The following is a 10,705-nucleotide window of genomic DNA, read 5'->3' as shown; positions in this document are numbered from 1 at the left end:
CCTACTGCTAACCTCTCAGTAGCATGTCATCTCTTTTGTGGATTTTAAATAGTAAAAATAAGACACACAAAATGGAACATTCACTAAGGAGACCAAGTTTCAACTGGAATAATTTATACTTTTCTCTTTCTTTCTCTATTGCCTTCTTTTTCCATCACCCACTCCATGGTCTTGCCTCTCTGTAAAAATGTTTGTTGAAAACTGTTTACACATCAAGCTAAGTGGCGAAATCTTGGCACTTAATATTATGCTGAAGTGAAAGGAGGAGAGGAACATATTGCAGAGACGCCACTTTGCAACGTTTCATCTCAGAAACAGCAAGTTTCCAAAATGCCACATTTCCACATACCGAAGTGCCAACTCTGCCATGGAAAACTTCAACACCTACTTCAGGGAGTCCTGCCCCTCTACACCCCTCTCCCTCCTGCAGGAAGCACATCCAGAGGAAAAAAAAAATACTTTTTCACACTGAGCCATGTCCAGCAGCCCTAGTGATGCATATTACTGACATTTCCCATATACCCTATTAAATCAGTCTACAGCACCAGAGCAACACTATCCCATGGCACCAAAGCACCTCCCATTAGAGCAGTGGTGCTCAACCTTCAGCCCACAGGCTGGATCTGGTCTACAAGCATTGTTACCTGGCCTGTGGAGCTCCCAATGGGTCTGGAAATCTGGTGGGAGGGTAGTGGTAGCAACATTGCTTTCAGGGTGCAGCAATTAATGCTGCCACTGTTTCCAGACTCAGGGGGTGCCTCATGGTGCATGCACCTGACCGCATCAGTCCAGTGTCACACCATGGCTAGATTCAGCCTGAAGGGTCGTACCAATGCACTAGATCACCCCCCACATGGATCCTGTAATGGACCCAGCTTCCAGATTGACCCCAGAGGTGGGATCTGGCCTGTGCTACTCCTTCAGCCTGTGGGGCCAGACAGAGGGAGCACCACTGCATCAGAGCAATAGTGCAGACTGGTTTACAGGACCACAGGACTTGGGGAGCTGCGGTTAAGCAATACTGGAATGGCTGAAATTTTAACAATCTACAATCCATTCTCCTAAAAAACCAAACAAAAAAAAAAGCTGCTACAGCAGAGGAAACAAAAGCAATAAGAACCTCCAGCATGGCACATTCATCCCAAAAAGCATATTGGGAGCAGATCCCCTGGCACGCAGAAGTCTAATGAATGCAAGCCACGCATCCCCATGCACAGAAAACCCAACCAGCTCAAAGCAAAGCCAGCCTGTCAGGTATGGCCTTGGAGGCATTTAATTTTAACCTCAAATTAACAAACCTCTCAGTAAACGCTGACATTTCGGCAAGTGTGCAGAGGTGCATCTGTGTAGGCCAAAATTCCCAATGCAGGGTGTCTACCGCGAGGCTCCCAGGGTTACCAGCAGTTGTTACAAGCTCAGACTGCAGCAGCTTTCTTCCAGGGAACTGGCATGCCTGCCCTAGCAGAGCACTGCTGTCAGTCTGCTGGGAAACAGTGTTACCGAGCAAGCACACTTGCCAAAGTCATTCTTCACCAGGGCAGAAAACTCTCATAGCTTTAAGCACCCCAAAAGGGCCAAGACTGTCAAAGGGGCTGAAGGGTGGCACACACCCAAATCCCACTGACAGTCAAACTCCCCTCCACCCCCTGACAGTCCCAACAGCATGAAAATTAACACTTTAGCCAAGCAACAACTGAAGTTTCTCAGACACACAAATGTGACAATACCGAATTCATGTTCATCCCAAGAAGAGCCATGGCACAAGGGAAGCATGGGACTACACAAAAGAGCAGGCACAAAGCTAACACAACTCCCTTTGGTACAGGAGACTGTTTGTTTTTAAACTTTGGTGAGAGAGAGTACAAAGAAAAATAAGACAATACCTGATCCTCCAAACTGAGTGCTTGCTAGGGTTGTAGGTCTGTTTTTTCCATTAGCCACTGGCAGAGGAAACATCTAGAAAAACAAGAAGATGAAAGAGAAGAGAGAATTCAATATGTTAGTTTTACTGTGCTGCTGTTAGGGGTGGGGGAGAAGGAAAGCCTTTACGGGTACAGAAAGTTTTTCAACTCCTTTCTCAGGCGATCTATCTAGCAGGCGAGTGAATAGAAGAGACTAGCCCAACTGTAAGCTAACTCAAAGTTCCCCTGTAAGTACATTTTCATGGCACGCACACATTTTCAGTTTCTTCTTCATGGAAGAGCAACTGCTAGAATACTTTTCAGCTTCTCTAAGGTGCTTTCTGCTCACCACTGGTGTGCTAATGGCAAATGATTTCTTTTCTCACATTATTAAAGGAGGCATCAAAATACAGAGTGTTCACAAACCCAGAGAAAGATTTGTTCCATTATTAGTAAATTAGCATGAAGGCTGCAGGCCCAGCTCTCTGTCCAGAGGAAAGTTCATCTCCTTGCCTCAAATCACATGCACAGAATCTGGGTTTATTTCCTATTCTTCCTTTTTTGCCCCCCTACACCTTCCTTATCATGATCCCATGTCCTAGGAAAGAGTCAGCAGTGACTGCAGGGGCTCTAACCAGCAAGGACAGAGGTGATTAAACCACAGGCTACTCCTTTGCCGCAGGCCTTCAACGCATAAAATCCTCATAGGTCTCCAAAAGGTTAATTTTCATCCTTTCCTCTCCAGAAAAATGTGAGTCTTATGAATGCACCACCTCCCCCCCAAACAGACACTAGACTACTGCAAAGCAAGATAGAGGACATTAGGCAAGAATTTGTAGGTGGATGAAGTCAGGCTGATTGCAATATTCTTTAACACATGATTAAAAAGATTAACTTATTTTATATTATCAGTCATTTTAGTTACCTCTCTGCCACACTGTTACTGCTACAATTTATAGCTAATCTCCTCCTGCCAGAGAGCTTCCTCAAAAATACTGCATACCTAGTCAGCTAACCTGTATAAATATTTTTAATACAAGTTGGGAGGGTTTCAAAAGCTGTTATTTTAAAATGTATATGCACCTGCATGCAGCAGAAAAGAAAACTAATTCTTCTCTACAAAAATGGAGCTTTAGCTAATAAAACAACTGGTAGGAAAATGCTTGGTAAATTAACATTTTAATATGCTTTCACTAGTCTACTCAGATACTTTCACCATCAAGTCATTTGAATTTATATTATTTTTTACCTTTCCAATGTCTGAGTAACTCAAAAGTTTAATGTGCTGAACAATTTTAATGGCAAGGAAAACCTACAGAAAGTCAGCATTTCAGGCCTTGACATGTTTGATGGCTTTTTCGGTCAGCTGTGTTCCTATGCACAACTGTCCATCCAGTTTTAGTTACAAAACCTGGAAATAAGGAAGATATGGCAGATATTCACAGCAGCAAAACAGACAGGCAACCAATTTCCATTGAAGGCAATTGAATCTGGGCATTTAACTAACTCCCTTAGGGACCTCCAAAAATGTGTGTACGGAAGTATATACACACGTAGACACACGCACACTTTTAAACATCCAAACTAAAGATTCACAATATATTTAGATTTTCAGTGTGGTAAAGAAATTAAGAAAAGGAATAATGTTAGTTTAGAGAGATTTTTAAAATCTGGATTACTGAAATGATATTACAACATCAGAAATTCACTCCATTTACCTAAAAAGAGAGCAAAGGAGACATCCTTAATTCATCCCCCCCAAGACAGGGGAGAAATGTTACTTTGATCAAAAAGCCAGTATCTCCAACTACGGCAAAGCAATGCATAAACTATAGCAAAGCAATGTGTAGAAATGCAATGCATACTGTCTTCTTTAGCTGCACTGCCTGCTTTTTTCATAAACATTTCTGCCTAATATTTGCTGATGCTGAAAAGCACAAGGTTAGTGACAAAATGCCAATGGAGAAAATGTACAGTTCTGTTCCATTGTGCACTGCACATTTTCTCATCTGCTTCTGCAAGAAAGGCCCTCCCACGACTACTTTTGGCAATCCCCAACCTGCCCACAGACTACACACATGAATGAGGGATGCCCTTCCCACCTCCGTGTTCCTTATTCTGTTTTGAAAGATACTGAAGGTAGGAGACTGATATAACACCTTTCTGTTTGTTTCCATAGGAGTTAAAGAACTGCCCTCCCCACTGTTCCACATCAAAGCAATCTGAAACTTTAAAGCATCATGACATTTGATAACAGGGAACCCCAGGCTATTGTTACTACAGTAAGAACTTTAAACAAGTTTATCACACATGAAATCCAGGAAATATAACATTTATACTGTCAACTTGTTTTTCCACTGCAGTGTGGGTTTATTAAGTCAGACTGGTTTGCTTCATTTAAGGGCAGAGTACAAGTTATACTTGGAAGTATTCTCTGAGTTTGTTAGCTTACAAAAGTGTTGTTGAAGCCATGTTGTTCCAAGGTACATATGAGAAATAAAAAGACTGGTTGGGTATTATATTTTATTGGACCAATATTTGAAAGGGATGCTAGAGTGCTTTTTCATGTTAAACATATTGAAAAAAATTTTAAAGTGCTCTTTATTAATTTGTTACTCAATATATTAGGATCACCCACCCACTTTTAATGCTGTGTGTTTAGATGCTATTTTAACTTTTAGGGGGGAGGGGGAGTAGATGAACTGGTACGTCAGGGTAGCAGGAGAGCACCACACGGGGGGAGGGGTGGGGAGGGTGTTAGAGACATTCATTTTTTAATGGTCTTATAATGAGGTCATGCATGTCCTTCACTGTATTTGAATTGCATAGATTTAAATTGGTCATGTAAAAGCTTAAATCTCTAAATACTGTTTATAAATGCATAGCCTCCAGTTTCCTGGACAGATGATAATAACTTAAGTGTTAGTCCCGTAAACACCAAAAGATCATTCCTTCTTCCCCATAAAAGACCACAAATCCAAAGTGTAAAAATGCATACATAAATATGCACGGTTTTATGGAAGGTTAAATCTAAGACTGCACTCACTTTTGTCAAAAGACATTTCATGAGATGATAAAGTGCAATGATCCAGTCTGAGCAGTTTTCTCATATATTAGCTGACAAAGGTGACAGTGACTTAACTCAAACTAGAACGACTGTGTGGGTATATATATATTTGGGGTTATCACCTACATTGTCATCACTTCGTTTACAAACTCTCTCTCTGGTATGTGCATGATTTTTTTTTTTTACCTGCTTATACCATAACAAAGACAACATAATCAACAATTGTATCATTCTGGTCAGCAAACATTCACACTAACTTCAAGTGATGCACCTGAAGGTTCCCAAAGGGTGTGCCACGACGAACAGAAACGTGCTGTGAAGAATGGCCTGAATCAGGCCCTGGCCCTGTGAACCTGGACTGGGTCCACAGACCAGTGAGCAAAGTGTGCTGCCCGTTTCAATCCAGAAAAAGTGCGCCCCAGTATCAAAAGTTTGGGAAATGCTATCGTAGAAAATATTCCGTTTACTACTATTAAGCAACAGTCTATTTACTATGCATGTATATCAATACACTAACGTTTCCAAATTAAGTAACAAGTTACTTTCATCTCCCTTCTGGTTTGCTGACATCTTATGTACAGCCACCCAAATAGCAGGTTTAAAGAAAGGTAAAACCTGAAAGCTTTTTTCCAGCACATAAGTTTGCAAACCTTATTTTGTGTTAGAATGGAACAGAGGAGATTTCATTCAGTTAATTTCCCCAGAATAATGCTTTATAAAAAGCATTTAAAAAAACCCAAAAACAAAAAACCTTCCTTTGCCCAGCCTGGTGTAAAATGAACTTTACTGCAGCTAGACTCCAAACAAAAAACCCAACAGATTTATTATGGGCATAATCCTTTAACTATCCTGAGGCATATGGCAGTGTTTTAACACCACTTAGTGTTTTTAACTGTAGGAAGCAGCTGAGGCAAGATTTGAGAGCTCCAGTCAAACATCTAGCCATTCAAATGAATGACGTGCTTGTTTCTTGGCATTAGGAGGTTTTGAGGCAGCTCTGCCGTGCACCAAAGTTTCACTCCTCAGAGGTGGCTGCTGATAGACGGAGCTGCAGCTTTACTGCAAAGTTGGTTATCATTTTACACGCTGTCCACACAACAAGTTTTAAAGGGGTTGGAAACCAATTATGACGCCGTTTGTATCCCCATGCTATATGGCTAATACTTGGTTAATAACCGTAGCAGTTAACACTGTTTTACTCCTGCCAGAGTCCTAGACTCTATCTGGTTTGGCATGCTTGCTTTGCAGCACAGACAGGACCCCCTAACCGTGTCTGTGTAATTGGTTTGGCCGGTCTTCCTTCTTCCCAGCTCTCTCTGCACTGAAGTGTCCCAGCCTGCACTGCCCCAGAGGACTGCTCCTGCCACTCTTTGTGTCTGCCCTTCGAGCACTCTCTCCCCCTACTGAGGCATTCTGGGATAGCTGCCCAAATTTTCCCAGAATGCACGGCACACGCAGCCAGACCCCACAAAACGGGGAAGGCCAATGAATAAACATGGCTGTGGGAGCAGAAATGATGCCATGTGGACACAATCTGAATGGAGTTAATGTGAACAAGCCTCCAGCCAGCTGGGGCTGTAGCATCTTCCGAAAAAGGCAAGAAATGTCAAGTCACAGGTCAAAGAGCTGTGCATTACAACTGGAGAAAAATTAAACCAATAAATACAAGGTTTTCTGGAAAGCTCTCCCCCACATCCGAAAACAAGGTTTTCTGGAAAGCTCTCCCCCACATCCCCAACCCCTCCTGGCCCACTGCCAGCGAAGCCGCAATGAAAGAAGGCTTACAAATTACTTGTACTTCAGGGCAATTATGAAAGCCAACTGGTTCAGAGGGACTTGTAAAAGACTAGTTTGCACCAGCCCAGAGCAGCAATCAGACTGCAATTCTGGGAGTTTAGTGCTGGTTTCCAACTTTAAGTCACTTGACTATGTAATGCAGCACTCTCTTGCTTTTCACTATTTTAACTGATACATTAATTCAGTAGGGAGAAGGGGTGGGGGGAAGGATATTCAGTGAACTATGAAAGCTCCTATCCAAACCTTGCTTATTTTATGGAGGTATTCACCTCCCTCTCCATGATATCAACAATAATCTTATTTTACCTACCATATTTATTTCCCCCCAATCACACTGCCAAATAGGACAAACACATTCCTGGCTATACAATCCAGTGGTTGAAAACATAACATTTACCCAACTGGGAGAAGAGCACAGCATAGAACAAGTACCACAATCACAACAATGTGGACATATTTGTCCTAGAGGAAGACATTGAAACACCAAGCTAAACAGATGCCACTAGATCTGCAGAGTCCACACACTTAAGAGAACCAGACCACAAGACAAATTAGATCCATTACAAAATGTATCAGCAACCTGCAAAACTCCAAAGCTTTCTATATAGTCTATATTATACTTAAAAAGTTTGCAACAGCGAGATAAATATGAGCCATTCGCTAGTAACATTTTTAAGTCTCATTCTCAATAGATATTTACTATTTTAAAACACTCTTTTATGCAAAGCCAAAATAAAGTATGCCCCTGAGTGCTGATGGACATAACTGGCCCAATTCCAAACCTCACTGAAGTCAATGAGAAGGCTCCCACTGACTTCAATAGCCTAGGACGAGGCCTAATTTGCTCTGATGAGAATCTCTTTAGCAGTGTGTTGTAAGCAACTTTTGCAGGCCTCGATTCTGAAATCAACTGACTTTAGTGTTCGCAGGGAACCTTACCGGTTGCAATGAGCCACTTGCCTGAAGGTAACTACAAGAGAGTGCCATAGGGATGCAACACCTCAGATCTACACTGCTGCAATTTCTGAAGTCACTCAAGAGTTAGACTGACTTAAAAGAGCAGAAATCTGAACCAAGTTATTCACCTCTAGCTCCAGATCAAACCCCCACCCTACCCAGCTCAGGAAGAGTTTATATTTAAAAAGGGAGATGTGTTAACTGTAATGGCCTTAACAACTGCATGACCATGCAAATTAAGTTGGGTTACAGCCATAAGTCATGTAAGAGTTTGTTTACATTGCAAGTAGTGGTTGGAAATTTCTTTCTGTAAGGGGGTGGTGGAAAAGGAGCAACTTTTTGATCCTAACTAGAAGTGGATTGCCCACTGTTCACCCACTCTGAAATTCAAAACATGGATGCCAGACATGCAAGACAGCAATCGCCAGACTTCCCATCAATAGGGGCAGTCTCTCCAAGACGAAAGAGGAAAAAAAAACCCCCAAGACACTGCATGCTACTCCACCATGAACCTCCAATGCACTTCTATGCTCAGGTATATTGTCACTGCAGCCCTCCTAACAACTGTAAAATATATCACTCATAATTAAATTCTAAAATTCAATTGTTAGGAGATGGCTGGTAAGGTTTCACCCTGTCCTCCTGCCAGAGGATCTCTCTCATGCAGGGTAAAGAGAAGGTAGGGATCGTCTTTGTGCAACCAGCAGCTTCTTAGAGACCAGGGCAAGTTAGAACTATTCTAAGAGTTGTGCTGTCAATACTGTATCTTTCTGCTGTGATACAAAAAGAAATGCAACATATTGACAACTGTAACCTAGAACGGCCCTAAGAAGAGTAACAGCTATATTGCTATCTGATAATTCTTCTTCTTCTTCTTTTTTTTTTTTTTTTTGTGGAGCTGCATTTTTTTCAGCTTTTACCCTAGGTTTGCTTATCTAAAAAGCAAGATACACTCCCAGTGTCAGGACAGCCCCCCTCCTCCCCCCAGCTGGAGTTTGCATTGAAAACAGTAACTTTCTCTTTCTACTAGTCACCTACCAATTACATTCTAACTCTAGCCTGGCAAACACGCACAAACAAGCCAGATCGCACACACGCCAGTACCACCGGGAAAGTCAGCCGAACAACTCAAGTGGGCAAGGTGAACCATTCACATGCGCTGTCCAGATAAAAGCCTTAATTTGTCACTGTAACCCCTAAAAAGCACCTAATTTTGACAAAATTCAAATACGAGGATGCTCAAAAACATTTCAAACCGAGTTAGAAAAATCTGTAAGAGCGCAGACATAGCCAGTCTGGATCATGGAGAGGGGAAAAAACAGCCTGATTAAAAGTCCTATCTTTGCATCAGTGCTGTATCTCTAGCTTCAGAGTTATCCAGCACGCTCTGCTATGGGCATTTAAACCCCGCACCGTTCCAAAGAGCTTTCCCATCAAAGTCCCCACGTGTTCATCACAAGAAGGGCCTTTATTATGTTGCGATGAGGGGTGCTGCGGCTGTTGCTTAGCTTGATAATAAACAAGTTGCAGCATGTGCACGCACGCACGCACAATACAGCACATATGAAACCCATCATCTGCAATTTGCCTCATTTTACCAACTCACACTCTCTGCCCCCCCTCCCACCACCCCCTGGCCCCTAACAAGTGCTCAGGAACACTAGGAATCGCTCGAGCCACGGTCCCTTTAAAGGCCCCCCCGCGGAAGAGCTCGCTTACCATACTGAAGTCCAGCAGGTCACTGAGTTCTTTGTCTGTCCCAACTGCAGCCATTCTCTGCTGCTGCTGCTGATTCATACTCCCACAGACTCAGCGGTGGCAGTCCTAAAGAAAACCATGGGGGAGGGGAGGAGATATTTTAATGACTAGAGCAAACTACCCACCCCACTGATGAATATTAAAGAAAAAAGAAAAAGGAAAGGGAAAAAAAAAAAAAAAATCCTTTGCAAATTCCCAGCCTCCAACTTCAGGGCCTTGGAACACAGTGAAAGTCCTCACATGGCACCCAGAGGCAGGAACAAGCCTCCTATTGACCAGCCACACTTGTATGTTTGTTTTTTGCTGCCAATTCCACTAGCTCAGACCAATTCTGCTGCTCCCGGCTTACGGCAAGCGAGAAAAAAAAGAGAGAGAGCCAGCTCATTTATCAAACGTTCTTGGCGGGTTTCAGCTTCGCCACCGCCCCCCCCCCTCCTCGCAGGAGGCTCTCTTGTTTTTGTCTATTTCTCTTTAAAGTTTAAAAAGGGCCCAGTTTTGTGCCCGTCGCCCTCCCTATGGGTACGGAGCACCTGCAGCTCCTACTTTATTTGGACCGGAGTCATGGAAATCAAGATTTGAAAAGAAAGAAGGGGGGGAAAAAAAAAAAAACAACAAAGATCGAGCCCCTGGAATTATCTACCAGAACGATCAATACCCTAACACAAGAGATAAGGAAAATAAAGTCACATTTTCACCTTCAAAGCGTCTTGCAAAAATAAAACTCCCTCGGCAAAATATAGGGGGAAAGTATTCCTTGCTTATTTTTAAAAAATTATAAAAGAGGGAGATGGCAAAAAAAAAAAAAAAAAAAAAAGCAAGCCCATTACGTCAGAAAAAAAATATCTCTTCAGGGAGAGAGGAAAAAAAAAAGAAACCTGGGATGAGATAAATGATTCCCTCTTCTTCCTTAAAGCTCATTCATAGTTACAAAGGGCAGCTGGCCAATAATTTAACTCATTAATCACAAAAAAAACCCTTTATAAACCTGCGCTGTTCCAAAGCCCTGGGAGGAAGCGCGAGCTCGCTCACCCCTCGCATTTCAGCGGAGCTGAAGAAATTGCCGAAATCAGCCCAGCCCGTGAAACCCCGTTGCCACCATAAAATAAAAGAGGGGACTTACAAGCCAGCAAAGAAACCAAGCCCCTGCTTTCGCCTCTTTTGTGCATCTTGCCATGTTTTTAAAGCAACTTTGAAAACATTAACCCCCCCCTCCCCCACGGGGTCC

General features: G+C 42.6%; 1 protein-coding gene across 12 annotated transcripts in view; it reads right to left on the bottom strand.

The window, feature by feature from the left end:
- TCF3 (transcription factor 3) overlaps positions 1-10,705 on the bottom strand; it is a 98,214-nt gene extending 87,509 nt beyond the window's left edge. For 11 of the 12 annotated variants that reach the window (XR_003094908.1, XM_006027171.3, XM_006027173.3 and 8 more), the window contains exons 1-3: positions 10,601-10,705; positions 9,442-9,546; positions 1,884-1,956 (exon numbers count right to left, since the gene is read on the bottom strand). Coding sequence is in view for 11 of the 12 variants with exons in the window: in XM_006027171.3 (XP_006027233.1) it covers positions 1,884-1,956; positions 9,442-9,519 (151 nt within the window). In the remaining variant the exon portion in view is untranslated. Of the gene's footprint in view, positions 1-1,883; positions 1,957-9,441; positions 9,547-10,175; positions 10,559-10,600 lie in introns of those variants that run through there. The other variant, XM_025208310.1, reaches the window with a different exon arrangement.

This window comes from Alligator sinensis, unplaced genomic scaffold (assembly GCF_000455745.1).
Source record: "Alligator sinensis unplaced genomic scaffold, ASM45574v1 scaffold103_1, whole genome shotgun sequence".
Lineage (NCBI taxonomy): Eukaryota > Metazoa > Chordata > Crocodylia > Alligatoridae > Alligator > Alligator sinensis.
Note: the sequence above shows the minus strand (reverse complement) of the source record. Positions and strands in the feature narration are given on the sequence as shown.